The sequence below is a fragment of the Egretta garzetta genome, unplaced genomic scaffold, assembly GCF_000687185.1.
Source record: "Egretta garzetta isolate BGI_Z169 unplaced genomic scaffold, ASM68718v1 scaffold30, whole genome shotgun sequence".
In the NCBI taxonomy this organism is placed as follows: Eukaryota; Metazoa; Chordata; class Aves; order Pelecaniformes; family Ardeidae; genus Egretta; species Egretta garzetta.
In genome coordinates, this window is record NW_009258383.1 from 7269323 (window position 1) to 7293007 (window position 23685).

The 23685-nt window shown below is 36.7% G+C and overlaps 1 protein-coding gene across 1 annotated transcript in view; it reads right to left on the reverse strand.

Moving 5' to 3' along the window:
• The window catches only part of THSD7A (thrombospondin type 1 domain containing 7A), a 197281-nt gene that overhangs the window by 32510 nt on the left and 141086 nt on the right, over window positions 1-23685 (reverse strand). Inside the window, exons 12-14 of the mRNA XM_035897219.1 lie at window positions 22421-22524; window positions 12321-12515; window positions 8661-8924 (exon numbers count right to left, since the gene is read on the reverse strand). Of these exons, the coding sequence (XP_035753112.1) occupies window positions 8661-8924; window positions 12321-12515; window positions 22421-22524 (563 nt within the window). The remainder of the gene's footprint in view (window positions 1-8660; window positions 8925-12320; window positions 12516-22420; window positions 22525-23685) is intronic.

Genomic DNA, 23685 nt, shown 5'->3' on the forward strand with positions numbered 1-23685 from the left:
TGAGTCAATCATTGAAGGCATATAAAGAAGCACTACAAGGTAGGAAGGCTTGGAACTACTGGAAATGTGGAACATTTTTGGAGAGCAGAGAGAAAAACACTTATTATTATGCAAGACAAACACAAAAAAACTCCTAACCTCTGGTACACTAAGAACACTGGATAAAAAGTCAGTCAAGGACATTAACAGAATAAAGGGATCCAGAAAGGAGTTTCACAGCTTCCAAGCCTTCTGCAAACAGAAGGAAAAGAAAATAAATGAGTGAAGTTACTTTTCATGGCAAAGAGTCAGAAGTCAAAACAACACAGAGGACACAAGACAAAAGAGAGACTGAGTGGGAATAGAGGAAAGGGTAAGAAGGGACAGGAGAGGGAAGAGGAAAATAAATGTCTCAGAACAGAGTCAAGAGAATTGTAAAGACGTACTTCATAAGCATAGAAAACAAAGAAAAAGGAGAAAAGAAATAAACATCCTGCCAACAGTAATATCTTGGTGAAGCACAAACAGAATGCAATGCCCTCAAGAGCCTAATCTGGTATCTCCTGACCAGACAGTGAAATGTAATGAAGAATGTTCCCACAAATAAAAATAGAGAACAAAGGGAAGAAATAAAAAGACTGTGGCCTCTGATTTGCATTCTATATGTAATTAGTGTGTAGAATGAAAATGACCCTATTATATCTGACATTAAAAAGTTTTTGGCATATTCATCCTTGGCATCTTCTTTTCCTCTCAGGCACCTCACTATTTCACTCAACAGACTATTTAGAATTTAGCTGTGCCACTGGACTCCTTTGGAATCCAGGCAGAAACAGACTTCAAATGGCTTGCAGCTATTTCTTTAGCCAAGAAAGTAGATGGAATTTAAAAAAAAAAAATAAATTACTTATTGCAAATGACTTGTTCCACTACATTTATTACCCATCTAATGGTACGTTTCAGAAAATGCTACTCTGAAGCATGTTGTCACCTCAGATGCCTTTCTGTGTGCATGATATCAACATATATTTTAGGGTGATTAAGGATGATAATCTCCAGAAGTTCATATTAATCACCCCTCAAATAAAAAAAAGCAGAACTTTGAAAAAGTTTATACTCTTTTTTTTTTTTGTTGTTGTTGTTTTAGTTATATTTTCAAAAAAAGCAGAACTTTGAAAAGTTTATACTCTTTTTTTTTGTTGTTGTTGTTTTAGTTATATTTTACGTGTCTGTATTTGTAAACTTTGCCCAGGCTGTAAAAACTTTAACAAGTGAAAAGAGGGGATATTGTGATAAGGGGATATTGTGATATAGAAAAATTACATAGAAAACATAGAAACCAGAAATATTAAATGCAAATGGGACTGGTGATGCAGATACATAGTTTCTGACATGAAAAGGACACGAATGAGCATTTTTCAGTTTTCAGTCTTGTTTACACTCTGATTTAATTATCTTTGAAAGGGTGGCCCTCATGGTAGACAGTGTAAAATCTTATTAAAGAAACAGTCCTCTAATGTGTGCATGTGTGGGTGTCTGTATGGTGGAATATCACACAATTATATCACACAGACAGGTTGTGTAATATAATTACAACAAATGGCATGCTAGAGCTTTGAGTTTTAAAGAACAAGCAAGAAATTACCAAGGTAGGAATATACTAGATGCAGAGAGAAGGAAGGAACAAGAGCAGTGAAGCAGCTATGAAGAAGATCTGAGGAAAAGAGTGTGAAGATTTGGGGCAGAGGGCACACTGAAATAGAACACGGTAAAGCATGAAGATATGTTCTCTGGACATCAGCAGTTCGTGCTTTGCCTGCTGTTTCTCCTCCTGAGTAAAGTCTTTCACTGCAGGCTTCCTGCAGCTTTTCCTTCTCCCCACAACACCTGAGAGATGTTGGAGGGATGAGACAGTGGGATACTATGGTACAGAGCATTGACCCTGCATAGTCCAGAACAGTATTGGAAAGAGACTTCCATCTCATAAGGCCTGTTCCTTTTCCCAGTGCAGTATTTTCTCAATTATTTCAGCTCTTACCAGCTGAACTTCACAAGGCTGTGAAATGGGCAGTTGTCTACTATGAGCAAGAACATGGCTCTTCTGTCATTAAAGATTTATTACTGAACCACAATTAAACAAATGTCTTTGAACCACTAGGAGTATGAACTGAACTCATTATTAAAAAGGAAAGGTTTGCTATACCATTGCTAATTGGCTATAAAATCTCAACTCCTAGAACAAAGTTATTAACGGATGTGATGGATAATTTATAATGAAGGACTTTAATGGACTTCACACTTTGTCTAATGACAAAGCAGGTTAAGTAGGTGGATATAAGATTTTTCTTCAGACTGCACCTGCAATATGTAAGAACAGACCAACTACTTGAGTTGAAGGGTGCAGATATAAAGAACATCTTAGAAATTGTTTACATGAACTCTTTTGTCCTTAGGACTGACAGAATTATGCTCCTGCTTTCAAGACTAAAATGCCATGCTACATTTCCCAGAAAAAAAAATTCAATGTCAGAATGTTTTATGTTCTTTAACACAGATTTTTTTTTTTTTTTCAAGGCTATATAAAGTTCTTGGGTCTCATCTTCCAGGACAAAGAAAAATATAATTATTTGCAGTTTGCTTGTAACAGAATATATGTATTTCTTGAGATTATTCACATTTCTGCCTAGCCACGGAAAGATAGATTGAACTCCGTAAGACTTTTTTCTTTTTTCCAGAATTGCCCTTCAAAGCCTCAAAACCTGAGAGCAATTGCTAATGCATAACTACCTTCTGCATCAGCAGTTCTGTCTCTGGTGAACTAACTACAGGTCTTTGGGTTGATGGATGACTGCTTCATGAATGATGTCCTGTTGACAGGGCAGATACAGTGGTACCATAATACAGAGGTCTAAGCTAGTATTTCTGGTGCAGGACAATAAGTAGCATGTTCCTAGAGAACACACAGCAGGACAAATATGGCAAAAAAAAAGATACCAGCTATGAAACAGCAAAGTATCCTAGTAACAAGTTGAGAACCTAAGCCTACTGCCATACTAGATTAGAATCTCCTATGGGCAATATATTTATTTTAGAATAAACACTCAACAGAAAGTCTCAATTAAATGTTAACACTCTGCTATTTTTTGTTGGTAAATTTGCATTGCTTCAGGTTAGAATATTGAAAGTGAAAAAGAAGATTTAAAAAAATCCTAATACAAGTGGATACGGCAAGTTCTAACTGACATCTTGGACCCTGTAGACTCTGTTATAACATAAGAGATTTTACTATCACACACATAAGCAATTAAATGTAAAATTCCTTGATTCACATTGATACGTCTAGCAGCTGTTGTAAAAGTATTCACTGATACGCAGATATTCCTCTCTAATCCCCTGCATAAGCCTTGTAGCCATGGAGGGCTTTGTAGAGTCAGCACAAATCAATGCATCTCATTTAATTAATGCTAAAGGGGGAAATAATCTCACACTAATAAGGCAGCAGACAAACTATCCTGGACTGGTTGACTGTGCCTAAGGTCTTAACAGTAAACTGACATGAATTAAGAAGGGTAATACGACCTATATAAAAATGCTGCATCTGTCTGCCATGCTACTATGCATGTGTACTACGCGCATGCAAACAAAAACACCACTTAGCTTATGTGGGTCATGATTCATAATTCCTCCTTCCTGTGGAGGAAAGCTAAATATTGAAGAATATATAGTGTAGTTGATAAGTATGACAGTGGCCTGCTTTTGATTTTTTTGGGATGAAAATTCCAAGTTTAAAGGGACCACAAAGAGACTCTCATTTTTTTTCCACAAATACACTGAAACAGATTGTTGGCAGACACATGTCATTATCCACAGAGCTCCAGTATGCTAGTGATGACAGGGATAAAGCTATGAGAAACAACTGCTGCTTTTCTAATGGAAAAAAACCCTCTCACATTTGACTATCAAGCGAACTATACAATTTTGTATTTCTCCAGTAAAATTACCTCTGTAGTACTGAAACAAAGAAGGAACCAGAAAAAGGGCAATCTGTGTCTTCCGTTAAGGAAAACAGGTAAACAGCGCGGTTACCACTTTTAGCTGACATTACCACATCTGCTGACAACTGCCAGCTGTTAGCTCCTGCCCACACTCCACAGAAATGGAATGGCTGAAAAATACCAGCAGCAGAATATTTCAAATGGCTGCTGAATGGTGCTAACTCTTTCATCAATGAATTTAGCTCAGATTTGAAACAAAATATTTTGAAAAGAAAAATCAAAATATTAGGCATATATAATAGTGAAAAAAACACAGATAAAAAAGAAGATAAAAAACTCCCCATTTTGTTCCACTGCAGCTGAAACTTAGGTCTATTTTCAGCTGTTAGTTTGGGATTTCTTTTGAAGCACCTGTTAACCTACAGAAAGCTAAATACCCTCTTCGAAGGACCCTGCTTCTCTGGTGTTATCACCTAGCAGTAACAACAGATTTATTTAACCATATTTTGCCTTTCCTTTTTTGTTACAGTCACTCCTATCTTTCTCAGAAATTTCTTTGTACTTGGGACTTTATAGTTGCACCCAAAATGTCAAAGATTGTTTCAAGTATCCTCTGGTGTGTCCACTAATTTAGGGCTTTCCTGGTGTCACACCCTCCCTTTAGCTCCTTCACGTCTGCAAAACTGTTTAATTAACTCTTCTCAAATCTTTTGAAAATAGATGTGTCAAGCAGTAAAAAGAGCTCTGAAGTATTTATTCTTCTGCTCCTGTTTACTTCTTCTTTCCTAAGTAAGTCAACTGATTGTGATTATAAGCACACAACAGTTTGCAAAACAAAGAGTTTATGAATTTTTTGGCACTGCAGAGCAGATCTGTCTTCTGATTCCTCCCATTCAAAACCAGCATGACTTGCAACGCTGACTTGTTCATGGCCTCATAGATTTACAGGGCAGTATTTACATAAAACTTTTGACAGTCTCGCAATCTGAGTTTCTTGTGGCATTTTAGTATGTCACACAACGTATCCCATGATATATTAATAACATCAGTGTGGGTGTAGTTTGTTCCTCTTGTCAGATTTAGAGGATGTTGTCACAGGTGAAGAAGTACAATTATCCCCATTTCACACCTCATGAGTTCATAGTGTCAGGAGATAACAAAAGTTCAAGTAACAGTTGGACACAGCACAGGAAATATCTTGCCTTAAATAATGGTCTTGATTTTTGTCCTAGCCCAAGCTAATTTGCCAAATCATATCCCATAAAAACTGCGATTACATACTATACTACTTGGAAAAGAAATAACAGACTCACAGGAACTAACAGTAAAACAGATTTCTGAACAAAGCAGATAACATAGCAGACAAACCTGACTCTTCTTCTTTGGATCAGTTACAAAATTAGTGAAAAATTCAGTGTTATCATTTCCGTAGGGAAATAAGCAACTCCGTTAGAATTTACAAAAATAACCCAAGCAGGCTTGAATTATGAGCCCTGTCAAGTTTTGCTTGAAAAACTAAAAGCAGATTGATGGGAAGCTACAAGGCACTTTTATTTGCTAGCAGGTGGGGTAACCATTGTGATACCACAGAAGTCCCTTGTTGATTTGGTATAATATAGCTTTATGTTTGTTCTTAAAGAAAAAAAAACCCCAAGCAGCACACTGAAATCTAGAGATGATGCCAAACTGAAGAACTGTCATACACCAAGGGCATGAAAATAACAAGAAAAACATCATAAATACTGGCAAGATATAAAATAAGACTTAACTGGCAAAAAAGCAGTTTATACATATTGGTAAAAATAAAACAAATCATCAGAACGTAATCCATGAATACAAAGCGGATATTCAGAAAAGGCAGAAAACATACTGAAATTAGACTGAAACATCTGTATCACTTGTTCTAGCCCCTTGTATCTGCAAATTTACACTAAACCTGGAAAAATGCTGAGGGCTGATGATAAATTAGGTAAGACTTAGAAATAATCTGTACTATGTATATGTACACCCATCAATACCAGATTTTTGTTCTAGAAGATGTACTGGAAAGGAAACCGTAATTTTAGTCACAGATTCCTTAACATCGGTTTAGTTGCTTACCACCAAAGTCAGGTTAGATACCTCATTCCCTGTACACCTGAAATTCCCATCAAACAATTTTAGGAAGTGCTGGGAACGCAGGATTAGTTTAACAGGAATTCCAAGCTTCATCTGCCCGTGCACTACACCACAGACCAAGATAAAGGTACTGTCTCCCTCAAATGGAACTGATGAGAAAACACACAGAGATGCCTTGTGGCTCACTATCAAAGACCCAGGCACCTTAATAAACTGATCTCGAGAGAAAGAATTCAAAACAAAACAACGCCAAAACCCAAAGGGTTCAGGCTTCCCAACCTACTATAGACATCATAATGACTCACAAACATTTGCAGCTTACAAAGAGAGCTAAAAGAGACTTCCAATCTCCCATGACAGAAATAGGATGGAACTGCAGAAAGAAAAACCAAACCAAAGCAAATTACATTGTGTTTTGGGAAGGCTGTCTCTGGAGCCTACTTGTGCTAATTGCATGTAAACAGTAGCCCTAGCTAGGTATAATAACACTATACTGTTAGTAACTTTTCTGCTGGATTATTGTTCATTGTGGTCACTGTGAGTGTAGGTGACATTCACTGATGAAATCCATTAGATTAGAAATTGTTATCATGAAGATTTATAACAGGGTAAATAAAGATGGTTGAGAACATCCTTTTTCACCATTTTTTATTCCTCTTTTATATCTCCCTGATTCTTGCAATGGAATTGCACTTCCAAGTGCACTGCCAGGGATTGAAAGCAGCTACGCCCATGCTCGTTCTACACAAAGAAATAGTTCCCACCTCTTTTTGCAAGCTACTTCAAGCAGAACATCACCTACCACTGCCAACACCTACAGTTTGCTCTTGGACAGACAGCTGCTTCCCTCATGTGTCTTCCTCTGGCTGTTGACACAAAACCTGACAGTTCCCATTCTTCAAGTCAACGAAAACTAACAGGCAGTAGGCCATCAGTTCCTCTAGTTTACCATGGACTTAAGTTCTTTTATAATTTTCCACTTTTCAAAGGTCACTCTGGACTTAATGTTGACAGAATACTAATTTCTAACACCGTGTTATGTACAGTTAAAAGTTTTAAAAAAAGAAAAAATCAACAGAGAAATAGGAAGAAGTTTCTGTTCCATATTTTACAATGGTGACTTCTGAACAATTCAGACTGCTCCACGACTCTTTTATCAGCATTCCCTATCAGCTTTCTAATTCCCAAAGGACAACTACCCAGCCCAGGCAGATCTGTGCTTACATAACTGCTGGTCATTAGAGGTAGCTACATCTTTGGTACTACAAGGATGGCAAGTGTAGCATGTCCTCTCTAGACTACATAAAAGAACAAAACTAAACCTTTGCGGACCTCAACCCAGAACAAACAGCTGAGAACAGAATTAAAGAACATTCTCAGAGTAGAAATAGAGATCACCTGTGCCATGCAAGTTTAGGATTTACATTTTGTCATTCAGATGTATTTATGCAAACTCGTCTTTCGGTATGAGTTAACTACAGCAAAAGATGATTTTGAATAAAAACAAACATGGGAGAAAATTCTTCATAAAATTGTCTTCCAGCTTTGCCTTGAAGTATTAACCCGAATGATCACTTTTTTGTTGAGTCACAAAGATATGGTACAACTTGGCTTGAAACATTCAGTTTCTAATTTATCATAGCTCTAAATAGGAATTAATAGTGCTAATTAAAATATCCTTAAGTAATTTAGTTTCTTTGATTAGCTATTTTAACTTTATCCAAGTAAATAAATGAAGTTTCTCTTATCTTAATTTAACATTATAAAGTGGAATACACAGGCAAATTAAACTTGCATTGACCTTTTAATGGCACCAACACTAACATCCAGCTTTTCATACCAATAGCTCAGTTACAATTTTGCACTGCAAGCAAGAAAACAAATGAACACAAAAACTCCAGTGATGTAAATTAACACATTTCTGGCTCACTAAAAATCAGAAAGTGCCAGTTTTGATCCTAAGACTATAGCTGCATCCACTTTTGGAAGGAACACTGTTCCCTCCAGGAGCAATGGGAATACAAAGAATATAAAGTCTTTAAACATCCTAGTTTTACACATGACAGAATTACACAGAGAAAGTGTTGCGTGCTGTTGAACTCAGGTCAATGCATGCCTGTTAAGGTGCTGTAAAGCAAATAGTAGAGATAAGGCTATTTAAGGAGATTAAAGCTATCTAAAGAATCTGTGGAAATAATTTCAGCCTTTCCAAAATAGTCCTGTGTTGTCCCTGTTTCTTTTTTGAGGAACTGACTCTTCTAAATGGCTTTCTTCTCAAATTCACAGGAATAGTCATAAGAAAAAACAACAATATTTTACTTTTCTCTATTAAAATACATAGTTGCTTACCATTATTTTACTTCTATATATTGCACTGTAGTAATCAGTAAAAATTAAGTTTACTATTTTGTGAGTCAGCAAAAATCTGTGCTGGGTCTGACGGTATCTTGGGACAAAACGCAGCCTAAGCAATGAATATTAATCTTCTAATTCTACCTGTACACATAATACATTAAATGAAATAAAGCAGATAAGTAAACAGATGAAAGAAAAGAGGTTTCTAAATACCGTGACTGTTGCATCGTGATGTTTCCACAAGTCGATTGTTTTGGTCATAGCATGCCATGGCCTGGTAACGATAACCTTGTCCACATTCCTTAATGTCTCCTTGTACCTTCATTCCCAGCAATACTTCTAGTTTACCCTCCGGTAAAATACAGTCTGACCAATTTCCCACAGGCTGAGCACTGTACTTGTCACACGGACAAAACTGATTCTCAATCAGAGGATACAACTGAGAATTTTTGCATTTATCCCTTTTCTTACTTTTTCCTAGAAAGAGGAAATAATTATTTTAGAAAGTTTGTAGCAGTTGACATCTCAAAAATTTCTTTTAGACTTCTGTAACAAATTCTTGCAACCAAACACATATGCCTAAAACCAGTTACATAAACCTTTATTCGTTTAGGTTAATGACTTGAATTTCTTAAGTAATGGATGCCTACAATTTTCACGAAGGCAACATCTTTGAAAATAAAGCCAAATATTTATGGATATAAGGCCATATTTTACTTTGGATAAAAGTTCTTGGGGAGTACAGTTTGAAAAAGTTAGCAATTAATCAAATATAGCATTTTTCCCCTAATTCATCAGCAGTGTGCAGTCCAATAAAAAAAAAATTCTCTGGATAAAAATTTCTCAAGTTGAAGGAAACTGCAGAACCAAGTAACATGCATCTTTGCTACAGTAGTACCTTCTTTCAAAATGTCAAAATCCTTTAATTTCATCACCTGTTATTGTACATTTGTTAATAATGACCATTCTTCCCCTCTAATAGAACAAGCTCCTTCTGTGAATTTGTTTCTTTTCAAATCTCTTCTTGTTTTCCTTTCCCAATTGGAGCATCGCCATCCATTCACCTTCCACTTCCCATTAAATCTATTTTTAATCTTTTCTTTGGTAAAGTTTGCTCAGTTTTCCTTTCCACACTAGGCAGCTTATATATATTTATGTAGAATCCTTTGCAAAAGTAGTTGTAAAAATGCTTGCTACTTAGATACTACTGTAAATTAATATGCTGTAGTATCTTCCTTGCTATTCAAAACAATGCACTGGACACAACTTTGCAGCACCCTTAGTGCTTGTATTTATTACTGTCTTCATCTGGAATAGAAAAAAGGTACCTGCAGAAGAGTTTATCTTTCGACAGTTCAACTTTATGCTAAAAATACACTTTCCCTCCTCATTTTCATCATAAATAATTATGAATTCTACTCCAAGTCAGCTTTACATGTTAGCCTGGGTAGCACATTGCCACAGAGAATACACAGCAGCACATATCACGGTCTTAGCAAGTTTGAAGGGGTAACTTAACTCAGGACAGGGAAGTATCTCAAAGTGTTAATAGTGCGGTATGAGAATCTGTTCTTTCTTGCTTTGTATTTAAAAAAAAATAATAAAATTGTTAGTCAGGGCTTTTTTCCCCTTGTGGAAGCAAACCTGGCATAAAGTTCACTGGAGTTATAAGACAGCCACAGTGAGCCTTCCTGAAGAACATGAATTATTCATTGTCCACAGGTCTTCTGATTTACAGGGGGATGGAGCGGGGGTAGGGTTTGGATCCTATCACATTCTTTCTGAGGCTGCTAATGGGCACCCCCCTTAGCTAGCTTTCCTCCACCACAGACAATACAGACTAATTGGCAAATAGTGCTGTGACAGAGGCCAAGTCTCACTCTTGAGATTTCAGTTATAATTTAGAAGCAGAGCATGTGTTTTTCTCTTCACTTCATGCAGAGAAAAATAATTAAAAAAAAAAAAACAGATTAAAAAGAAGTTGAAGAAAAAAAGTATTTCAAAGTGGAACAGTGTCCATCATGTGGAACAAAAAAAAGTTTGTGTTTGGTCATCATTGGAAAAACTTTTTATTCTGTTAACTAAAACCTCAAGAGGTTTCAAGAGACACAAAGTAAGAGTATTCTTAGTTGTATCAAGAAATAAGGCAAAAAATCAAGCAACGTATTGCCTCATGTGGTGATCTGTACTGCTGGGTGAAGGCAGTGGAAGAATGGAGAAAATAAAGAACTTGGAGAGCAAACATTCAGCCAGGGAAAGGACTGGCTTAATCATAAATCTGACATTCAAGACTGCAGCTAAGAAGTTCAAAAGAGGTAAACCAAAGTTTAAGGCTGAAAACGATGATCTATAGCAAGAGGCTGAAAAGCACTCAGCTGCCGTAGTAATCCTAATGCACCAAAGCACCATCCAGGAGGCAAGTCCTGGTGTCGCCAAGACCAGAGTTAGGAAGAGGAATGCAACTGGGTTAACCCTTGACCCTGTTAATGAGAGATGATTGCTGATTGGTCTGTCACCAATTAAAAAAAAAAAAAAAAGTCCACTTTCACTAGATTTTCTATTAAAAGGTTTTCTATTAGAAGCTCCAGGGGAATTTCAACAAGATTTTTTTTCTCAGTTACAGTTCAGTGCAAAAAAACCAAACCAAACCAAACCAAAAAAACCCAAAGAAAACAGACCAATTCAATCTGGTGAGAATTCAGTCTGGTTAGACAATGCTGCAAGATACTGCTTGTGTATGGAATCATGATTGCTGAGGAATCAAAACAAATTGTAGCCCTGCTCCCTAAACTCTTAGCTGAGAAAATGCACATAAATAAATAAAATGCAAATAATTAATAGGGTCTGCAGACACTCTGGTTTTCATTATCAGTTTTCCAAATCTAGTTTCTTGTCTTAGTAGAATTAAACTTGTTTAACCTTATTTGGGACTGAAAGTGATTTGAGAATGATGTGAAGAGATTTCCTACCCCAGGACTTTCCTACCCCTACTCTGAGTGCCTCACACTACCTCCACCATGTTGAAGACACCAAGGTCTTTGGCTTTTTACACCATTAAGCCCATTGGTTAGTGTTTGAGAGTTACATGCTTTTCAGCGTTCACTGAATTGTCCAACATTTGCCTGAAAACAATCAGTAAAATAAAGTTTAAGCAAAAAAAAAAGCTTTTGAAAAAATATTTTCATATGTTAAGCTGTAACTCAGGGAAATTCCTTGAGAGTGTAACCTCAAAGGTCTGTCTTATATTTGTTAAACACTTAGCACAAATAGATAATCTCAAGGACATAATTCTGTACAAATGATAAACCATAAACCAGCAACCTTCCTGACCTTTTTGTGCACAGAAGTAGGCTGCAGAATCAGGGTTTGGAATAAACATGGCATGAAAACCTAGTAAATAGCAAACAATTGTGCCCCTTTTGGTGAAAAGATAACACAGGGCTCAACAAAAATGCAGGTAAAGAACTTTATTTTATTTCCTTGGACTGGATCAGATTGTTGGTTAATTACGCTGCTTTACATTTTTCACCTCCCTGGAACTACAGAGAATGCTGAATTGCCTGTCAAGAAAAGAGATGGTCTGCTTTGCAGTTTCCTATGTGCGCTCCATTTAGAAGGAACGCTGGCCTCCTATGTTCTCCCATCTTCTCCATGGTCAAGTCCGAGACATATGGCAGGAGTTTGTTCTCCTGAGGGGTTATTTTTTTGTTCCGCCAACAGTATACAGAGCATGACAGTAACATTGGGTCTGCTTTCTGCCATAATGAGAAACTTTGCTCGCTTGTTATAAGGGAACCTCAAAACAACGCAGGTTTTAATCAAAACAGTAGCTATAATTAGTAAAAGAAGCATTATTTTTCTGGTTACTCTTACCAACAAGAGTGCGTTTTCTTGTCCTGACTCCTCCACAGTCCCCATTACAGGAAGAAAACTTCGACCAGTTCGTAAGCTGACAGTCATCTTGGCAGGGAATCTGGCACATCTGTGTTAAAGGTGGTAGCGGGCCAGAGTATTTAAGGCACTCACTGATGTCAGCCTGTCCTCCGTCTTGTCTGCGACAAGTAATTGCTGGAAGCAAAGAGGGATGGAGTTTAGTTCAGCAGTTTTTTCATTAAAGTCCCTATTCAATTTAGTAAGTCTACAATATTCTACCATAAAATCACATTGAAAGCCCAGAATAGCTATGCAACAACCTAATATTCACAATCAGTTATATCTTGAATGAAAATATTTGACATTTCTGACTTTTTTGAGATTCTGTTTAAATTTCTATTTTTCAAGACTTACCAGGAAAAAAAGAAAATCTTAAAGACAACTGTAAATATTATAAAGGTTGCACCATGTTATTCACACCTGTTATAACACTTTTCACATTATCACTTTTCCTACAGATATAGCCTGTAACTCAGACATTAAAAAACTTGCAATGCCATGTTAAGTAGCTGAATCTTGTGTAAGCTATAAAGCTCATAAAGCATGTATTTTAGAAAAAGGGACAGATATAAAATTTAGAAACATATTTGAGTTCTGGATACCACTTAACCATCCACAGCAATATTGCTGCCTGATGTTCAGCAATTTTTAGTCTTGAAAAAGGGTTGAAGGACAAAGCATGTTTGCTAGGGATGGAGTACCAGCCAATAGGGCTACGATGTTTTATAACAGGATAGCCATATCCTGAATAAAAGCTTCTTGCTTATAAGAAAAAAAAATAGTTTCTTAAGAAAACTTCAGGTGGCACAAAAAGAATAAGTTGGAACATAACAATTTACAAAGAATAAGGCTGTTTCATTAATATGGTCTTTAACAGTGCTCTATTATTGTTCCTCATGGACAATTTTATTCTTTTTTTACCATAGTTGCTTATCTATTATTCTAACCTAAGCCTCAGTAAATCTAATTTTATTTCCCTGCCCAAAACAACATCAAAATTATTATACAGTAACAAGATTGGAAACTTCTAGTTGTTTACACAACAGAATTATATTTATGCTTCTTGGCTTCTGACAGCACACAGTATATACAGTATCTCATAATGACTGTGAAAGTAATTTGGGTCACCATTGTTGCAGTAACATTGCATCCAAACACAATATAACATTCTGTATATATATGAGGGAATATAATGTTTTATATTATACTCCATTCCATAATTTAAGCATAGCACTTCAAATGTACTGACAATAACTGTTTTATTGGCATGTGAATTGAAAAAAAACTGTAAATTTTACTAAAAAAACTATTATGGCATAATCAAGTTCAACTCTTGGAGAAAAATGGGGTTTGATTGTAAAGTTTCAAAATAAAACAGAAAACTGCTGTGAGTGACTATTTCCTCCTGAAGGAAGAAGGAAGAATATTTGAGAAACTTTTCCTTTTTTTTTTTTTTCAGATTGTTGTAATGTAATTGTAAACAGTTAGCGACCTGTGATTTCTGAAAGAAGTTTTTTGTCTGAAAGTTCTAAACTAAATTTCTACCTCATGATGGCTGTAGGAAGCTGAACTTGGTAACCCACATGGTCCATTTCATCGTGTGCCTACTAAAACGTATCCAAAGGCCCCAAGTGAATTGATTTTGCCATGTCTGTGGTAAAACACTGTGAAAGGGAGGGGGGTTTGTTTTTCCAGAGATACTAAGCAAACAACTTCCCTGATCCTTGACCGCCCTTTGGAGCAGGGCTGCCAGCACTGTTTGTAATAGGCTCAGTACTGCATTAAGTTGTGCTTATTGTGGGACTGACCAGCTGTACATTGTCTAATACAATTATTCTGTCAAATCCTATTATTACTGGTGTAGTTTACATGAGGAAATCCTTTTGTCTTCAGGTATAATTACAGTGATTCAATGAGCAAAACCAAATAGCTGAAAATTGAAAAAAACATACAACTACTATTTTAAGGATGTGTTAACTGTACCTACTATAGGATTTCTAAAATTACACAAACATTTTTGAAAAACACAAGTCAAACCAGTATCTTCCAATACAAACCTAGGCCATGGTTTTGGATTCTTGTGAGATACTCTTCTCTACTAGTAGATATCAGTTTCCCCGAGGTAAAAGCATAGTTCAGACTAGTTCTACCATGTGGAAATTCACAGAGGTAAAACCTAAATCCTCTGTCTTGAGTTTGACCTTGGCATGTGCATGCATCAGCAAAACTAATTGCATTATCTTCACAGCATTCTTAGGGAGATATAGGCCACCATTTTTAGCAATGAAAACTATACCTCGCCAAGAGCTAAAAGATGGTCTACTAATTAACCCAATAACTTTTAATAACCTTCTTCAAAAGTTTAATACCCATTTTAGATACTGTCTCTCCATCTAGTCCTTTGATAGGCCATAAACATTTTCCACTGAAAAATATACTTTCTTTCTAGCTAAATTGAGTTTTTCTAAAGCCAGTATTCATTCCTTCATCATTCTTATTAAACATTCCTCTGTGGGCAGCTATCCCCTCTGTCATAAATTTTTTCAGACTCATATTAGTGCATCTAATTTACATCAAGCAGGCCCAGGTGAGAAGCTCCCCTGAGGATTAACACTTTGTTTTTTTCCCAGATTAACTGTCAGTTGTACTGTAGCAATCAAAGGAGGAAAACTCTTCATTCTTGAGACCTAAATATTTCACCTTAATAACAACACAAATTAGAGGATGGCTTGGCATACCAAATCAATTCCTGAATCATAATTTTCACCGCGCCTGTCCATAATTATTCATGTTACTTCTGGTTGACAAGATCTGGATGACTTTCTCTATATTCCATTTTCCTATTGTTATTCTGCAGGTTCAAGTAGCAATTTGAAATGTTTACACTCCTGTGACTGTTGAAGAGTGGGTATTTTTCTATTACTTAATGTAGGGATTTTGACAACTGTATACATTCCATTAACACATTATTTTGGCCAGGGAAATATCTTATTTGACATCTGAAATGCTCTTACTGTTAGTGAAGTTACTTTTTCCACTCACAACCTAATTTGGGCAAACTCATCCCCTGCCTCTGTGATCAAACCCATGGTTCTTTAATTATATTCTGTAAAAGCTGCTGAGATCAATGATTAACTCACTATGCAGAGAAGTTTCTTCAACTACTATAAAGCCATGCAGTGCCAGACTAATTATTTCGCCTATACAACCACATTATATTTATTACAGACATTAGCAGTAAGTGGAAAGAGCACGGTTATTCTGTTACTGAATTAAGCCTAAGTAATTGTTAAGTGAAAACAAAACAGGAGTACTGCTAACAGAAAAATCAAATTTAACATGAAAACTATTCACTTACAAAATTGTTTTGGTATTTAACAATTATTATCTCCAGAAGAAGGATGTGAAATAAAGGGCAGTCTAAATTTTCTAGACAGGGGACTTTGATGTAATTAAAACTTTATCTGATAGCATTGTTTCCACCAAGCCACAAGGGGCTACAGGCTAATATATTTATTGTTGGCAAAACAAAACACTAAGACTGTATTTTCACAAGTCTTGTTATGTGTGGGTTTATATAAAAACCTTGCCAGTGTTACCATCATTAGTATACTTCACTAAGATTTCACTGAGATGTGAGATTCAGTGACCCCTACACTTAAAAATCCAAGTATTTTATAAAGGAACGTGCTCTATCTTAGAAATTAGACAACACACTTGTGATACCATTTTTGTCAATTGTTAAGTATTTTTAATAACAAAAATACCCTATTTCATTTCTAGAAAGGCAAGGATTATTTCAGCACGCTAACTTTTCTTACACCTACTATCAATGCTGCCTAGGCTATGATTTTATCTATGCCTATTTCTTTTTGTGGCATACAGCAGACCAGGCACTGCAGGCTGAAATGTTTCTATTACCAAGTATCCTCATCAGGAGCATGTGTCAATAATATTGTGAAAATACAAGCCTGAGCGTTCTTTACGCACCAAAGAGAATAACAATGTATTTCTGCCAAATAAAGTTGTCTGGAGATTTTTGGCTCTCATTTTGTCAATAAAAAAATAATTTCTCATGTAAATATTGCTCTTGAGCATTGTTGTCCAAATTCTTACTTCAGTACAAAACCTGAAACTGCTGGTTGTCCTTTGCAGTGACTAAAACATGAACCAGCCAATAAGGCACTCTTATCTGTTAAGTCTCATTGACGTTAAAATTGTAGTTTATAGCTCCATGAAGGAGCAGCACTCCATGATTTTGTCTCCTTTCTTTTTCTTGCAACGAGGGCACAAAACCCTCACAAGAGCAAATCCCCTTGTCCCCAGAGGAGATGCCCAGAGAGGGAAGAAAGTGTCCCTGCTTAGCCATAGCAAGAGGAAAGCGCTTTTGACCACCAGTTCTGCCTCTAAGCCTCCCTGTGGCTCAAACAAGCCTGCAAGGCCTCGTCATGCTCATGACCATGCTGGGAAGCCTCCTCCAATTCGCCGCTCCACTTTCTTTCAAATAACTCTACATACACCCTGCAAATGAAGAATAACAAGAGCTCAGGATAAGCTCTTTAATAATGGCCAATTCCCAGCGACATCAAGTATAGCTGTTCAGATATTTTCACTGACAGTCACATTGCTCAAGCTTCTGCTTAAATTTTACAAATAACCTTCCTCTTGCTATTACAGAATACGCTGACAGATTTCACAATTTTCATCCCATTCCTCCTACAAAACTCAGAGGAAGATTTATGGTGGTAAGGACTGCAGGCTGTGCATCCTTTTAACAAATCTCTTTTCCGTCACTGGGATAGCCCTTAGCATGTGCATCCACACATATACATCATGATGTGATTAGGCTATTGCAGTTTGGGCACTCAAGCTTCTCATCTGCTACATGTTCTTTTCACTAGCATTGGGATGCACTCCAACAAGCCCTACTTAAACCTGCAGAAGCTACAGGCAAAACAAAACAAGCCTTTTTAGTAAGTAAGTTTCCTAGGCTTTCCTATACAATTCAAAAGGTATTTGAACTGTATTTCTCGGTTCCTTCAGAAGTCACGGGAGCTGAGGGTCACCAACACAGATTTTTAAAACTATGAGCATAACATAACACATACCTGCCTAAGTTGTTCACAGTTTCAAACTTCATTGCACTGAGCAGACGACTACTTTGAAGTTATCTATGTGATAATAAATGTCAGCCTTAAGAATACAAAATAGTATCTGTTAGCACACCCTAGCTGGAGCAGGTTCCTCTCACAGTGAGTTTTATAGACCACATCCCCATCAAATAGTAGCAGCCTGGCTTTATCAAGCATTTACTCTCTTGTTCTAGCTTTTGTATTTTTTTTCGGTATTTTTTATTTGCTAACACTTTGTGCCTCTCCCTCCTGGGCTTCAGGTGACTCATCAAGACATCTGGTCAATTTACTCTTGTTAATTGAGAAACAGTTTATGAAAATAAACACAACATAAATGCGGTTGCAGTAAAATATGGCTTTTCTCTACATTTCCCATTCCTGTTAGATAGGGTCAAAAGGAAGTTTCAAACTCCTTGCTGATGCACCCATAATATCCTCTCTTGCGGGTGTTGAACAAGAGACAGAATTCTTAAGTTACTGCAAATCTGTAATACATTCTTGCCCTGCTTGTCCACTATTAAAAGGCATTTTACCAGTGATACTAATGCAAATTTTCATTCATCATAGAAATTCAACACATTTGTCATGACTATCTGCCTTGTTCAAATAAGGTTCATGACTACAACAATGAATTTTCTGCTCAGGTATTAAATGCTTTAAGTGCTATGTTACTATGCTTAGATTTAGATATAAATACCCGTCCATCATTTGCATGAATAATTAACAAACTTTTTTCTTTAAAAAATTCTAAAAAAAAATCTCTTCCTGAAATGAAACCAAAAAAACCACCAAACCCTTTATTCTCTTTCCTCTGCATTAACCCAATTTCTAATTTTGTGACACGTTCATTTAAACTGACACGATGTGTAACAAAACCTTAATTATATGAGACAGCTAGAAACAGAGCTGTCTTCAACAATGAATCACAGTTCTAAACTTTATGATTCACCCAAGTACCTCTTCTTCCAAGGAAGACCAATGTGATAAAAAAGCTGAAGAATGGAAATGTAAATAACAAAGCATGCATATGCTCCAGTTACTCAAAGACTCCTAAGATCAGACACCTAACCAGCCATCAACGATTTCTAACTTCTATTTTTTTCGTTCAGATTTAGTTATCTTTCTAACTAAAATATGAACAGTGCAGACTATTTTGTTCAAAACAAACTGCTAATGAATGCATAGTCAGATGTGCCTTTTCCTTGGTGTACATTCCTATTCTTTCTTATTTAACACATTTGCCGATAATGTTACATGTTACAGTGTGCGTAAGCAATCAGATCAGAAATAGGATAAACTAATAGCATTAGCAACATCCCCTTGCACTGAAGAAGAGGAACTGACAACTGTTCTCACATACAAGAATGCAATTACTTGCTCTACTGAGTATGGACACAACACGAAAGGACAAGCCACAGGAAAGCAGAGGGCTGAGATTACTTCTAGAAGATTATTGTTTCACTTTGTCATCAAAAGTAAATTACCACAATCAGATGAATGAACGTGTGATTTCTGCACTCATGAGCATCAGAAATTTGAGAGAGAACTTTTTCAGTTGAAAAAGAAATGCTACTGTGTCTACATTTTCACAGTATGGCAAACATTTGTACAGAAATCACCAACAAAGAGTTAAATGATCTGTTCAAAATATCTTTATTCCAGTATCACATTATAAATGCAGTATCAGAATGTTATACCAAATGGATTTCATATTTCAGCATTTAGTATTTCCTGATTTTGGGGTGGTTAAAAGGACTTGCTCAGTAGCTCAGTCTTCTGTATCTATATCACAAAAAAAATCTTTAAGTATATGGTTTAGAGTACAGAACTTCTGATAACATATTGTTTTCCATAGCCTGTAGAAACTTTATTTACAACAAGCCAAGTATGCAGGAGGGGGCCAAGAATTAGCAGGGAGAGGGGACAAAGCCACTTCCAGAGTCTTCCTTCAGGAACTGGGGAAATCTTTCTAATACTGAATAGGGCAGAGCTCAGTCAGCCAGATGCTTGCTTTCAGGTCAGCCTCCCTTCCGTGAGCACCTTGCATTAAATCAATTCTTGTGCAGGGGACCAAACAAAATAATATGCACCACTGAAAATTCACACATGGCTATTTTCATGGCAGAATTTGAAATGTAAGAGGGGAAAGGGAATACGTTAATGCCCCGTGTAGGAGATAACCGATATAAAACAAGTAAAACACACTATCCATGTTCAAAATGCAATTTTCTGAGGCGTGAAGTAAATAAAACTTCAAGAAATAATCTCTAGAATTGCAGAAGTATGTTTTCCAAAGTGAAAGTTACTTTTGTGCAAAAATTCAACTTTTTTTATTTGCAAGTCATTGTAAAGTTCTTCAAGAAAACAAAATATTTCACTTTTCTCAATCTAAAGAATAGCTGTACTAGTTTATTTAGCTCCTACAGAATATCAGTTTACAATGCAGAGCACTAAAGTAAAAGATATATTCAACACGTTGCCAGGTATTAGAAGACTGAGACATGATACATAATATAACTATGTTCAAAACTTACATTTTATATTAATTTACATAATTTACACCAATGGGAAAAATATTGGGCCAAAAAAAGGCTCTGTCTTTAATATCTGTAACTTTTACTACTGCAACAGGCTAGACAATATTCAGATTCATATTTAGATACTTGGACTGAGGCACAAATAATCTTTGGTTATCCAACTTAAATAACTTTCTCCATGAGTTTTACAATAAAATTTATACCTTCTATAGACTTAATAAAAACAACAGCAAACAAAAATCTCTTTCTAACTACTTATCTCTGAAACATTCACAGAATTCTACCTAAACCACCCGCTTTCTTCAGGCTTAGCTGCTCCCAGGGTTCTTAATTAACGAACACTCATCCTACCACTTGACCACATTACACTAGAGAGCTACTTCGATTATATCTGCTTGTAGGAACAAGACTACTGCTTGAATACATCATCCTTTGCAAGTTGAAACTCTGTGTAGTACCAGAGAGAAATTCTGCCAATCTGGTTTACCAGGTTTGAAAACTGTACGCCCAGTAATTCCCAAGTAATGTATTTGTCTGCATGTGTGTGTACTGCACATGGCTGAAAGTACAGTTTAAAAAAAGAAAAGTCACGTGACACACGAGTAATAAAAATCTATTTGCATGAAGTACAGTTAGCTATCTTTCTTTTTTAACTGACTTTGAGGCAAAGTGAAGAGATTTAGGTACTCCTATGCAAGTACAGAAGACAACATTTTGTACTGTCTGAACTCCCACTGCCAAAGACAGAATCTTATTTTCTCAGTGTGCAATCTGAATGTATCCTCCAGAGCTGGTACAAACAGACCGCATTAGTGATAGATCTTTGAAAGAATTACCACAGCCAGAAGTCTTTTTTATTAGCAGGCAATACCTTCAGGTTTCATTTTATTGTAAGCCCTAAATTGATGTCCTGTAACACTTTCTGAGTAAAAGGTAGGAGTTACTAGCTTAAGATTTACTCTATGACTTTTTCAAGTATACCATAACCTCCTCTAATACTGCAAGGAAGTTAATGACCAGAACATGTCACTTCTGCAGTTAGCAGTGTCCTTGCTCAAGAATTCCACAATCTACTGAGCCAATATTGTTTTAATGGGTAATGTTTTTAATGGGTAAGAGTTTGCACTCACAAAAGGCAAAAGAAAAAAAAACAACCACCCCTTCCTGGAGTTCAGGGTTGACTAGTAGTTCAAAGCAATTCAATTCCTGTAACACAGTAAGTAGGAACTGCAATTATTTTCATACTGAATTTATTTAATGCACCTAAAAAACCCCGTCTCCTGGCTATACTTAACAGTCACACATACACAGTTCTGTTAAACCCACAAAACTCTCTATGAAGACAGGTGACAGGATAGCTGGATAGGGGTGCTGAAATTATTTGTTATCAAATGGAAATGGTGCAAAAATGTCTGAATCACTGGGTTTGAAGAGTCAGTCGTTTTGAAGTCCAACCAGGAGCTGGTTAAGAGCGCTGCACCTCAGTGGTTAATCCTGGAGCCAATTCTGTTCAGCATCTTTAGCAACCTGTACAGAAAGCATCCTCAGCAAGTGCAGGGACAACACCAGTCTGAGAGGAGCAGTCAGTACTTACCTGGAGGGTAGGGCTACCATTCAGAGGACTGTGACAGCCTGGAGAAATGAGCTGGACTGGACTTTAACAGTGTAAATGCGAAGTCCTGCATCTCTCACGCTCCCATCGCTCTCTACAACTACCTATGTTGAGGCTATAGAGACTAGAGAGGCAGGCTGTTCTCAGAGAAAGGATAAGGGGCCACAGACACAGATTGCCACAAGGGAAATTTTGGCTTAGATATTAGGAAAAAAAAAAGCAGTACTAGACTGGACAAGCACTGGAGCAAATGCCCAGAGAGGCTGTAGGATCTCCACCCTGGGAGATACTCCAAATGTTGAGACATGGCCCTGAGCAACCTGCCCTAGTTTGGGTGGGATCTAACTTTGAAATTGGACCTGATCTGGGTGGAAGGTTGGACCAAGGGTCCTTCAGTGTCCTTCCAATTCAAAGTTATTGTAGGGTACTCCAATTCTAAATTTTCAAACAAACATTTACAGGGAGCAAAGGTCTTATATTCAGTCTAGTGAATATACCCATAAACATGTATTCACATCCTCACCACATGAAAAATGTCACATTTTCACAGGTGAATTTACATTTTTAATGAATAAAACATTTGCCAAATACCAGTTAGGATACACCTTACCACACTAGCATTTGGCATTTTCCTTTGCTGATGCACGCAAAGATAGATAAAATTTATGTTAGGTTATCATGATTAAAATTTTAGCCATTTCCCACACCAGCGCAACTACAGATTTCTGAGGAATATGTGACAGAAACAAAGGGTCTAACCTCTTGCTTGTAGCCCAGGTCCACAAGTCTCATGTGCTCCTGGACTGTCTTGGCGCACATACCACGGTACTAGCTGGCATCTGCGCCACTTGTGGGTCTTCCACCTGAAATGAGGGGAGAAACAGTGAACTTCAAACAATCCATCTAAACTTGTAGCAATCAAAAGTGAGGCAGCACAAGTGCTAGACAGTATTAGAAACCACTGTAAGCTATTGCTAACTAACTGGTCACAACCAATTCACAACAAATAACAATACAGTAAACTTCTCCCTCTTCCCTGTCAATATCTTCGCTCCTTTTCGGATTAGGCCATTAACAAGCAGGGAAGGAAGGAGAAGGCAGAGGAGGGGAGAGAAAGCAAGCCAGATATATTCTCAAAGATTTTGAAGTACAAAAGGTGCAAAGGTACATTAACAATATCTGACAAATACACAGTGAATACAAACCACAATATGAGGATTAGGCATTAACACAAAGCTTTAACACACTTATACAGGATGTGAGAAAGAAATTTCAAAAAAAAAAAACCCACACAAAATAATAAAATGATGTGATTTGAATATCCATTTAGCAGAGGAACTCCTTTGCTATGAATTTATATGTAAGCATAATACTCAGAGTATTTTAACAATCAACAAAATGCCATAATAAAATTTGAAAAGTGTATTTAGAGAAGTGAAACTAATGCCTTATAAAACCAGCGTGGACCCATTGAATAAGGATGAGTTTTAAATACTAGCATGCCCTAATAAGCCTCCTCCTTTTCTCACTTTCCCTTCCTTCCTTTCTTTTTTCCACCTATCTCAGTGAAGCAAAGATATGTTGAAGTTTCCTAAATACCCTCCAGAGATAAGACTCCAGGGTTGATTTCTGGTTCATTAATTAGTGGGAGTGTCTTTTGGCAGTAAATACTATCACATATAGGTGTTACTGCATTTCTTTCTCTTTTCCTTCTTTTCTCTTCCCCAGGTCTTTTCTTCCCATACCTTAGGCATGCCTTGCAACACAACAACAAATGGAGCAATTCTGCCTCGCCTGAAGCACAAACAAGTCTTGGAGCTACAAAGATGAGGTCAGATGAGCAAAGTCTTAGGATTTTTGTTTTGTTTTCTCAAATTTCAAATGTTATGACTACAAGGGTAAAGTTTTCACAACAAACAAATTCCTTTGCTAAGCTTCATCTTCCAAACACTATCCCCAAAAAAAAGAAATCAGAAGCAAAAAGGGACCCCAGCTACAGCAAAGCATTAGGACAGTGGATTTAA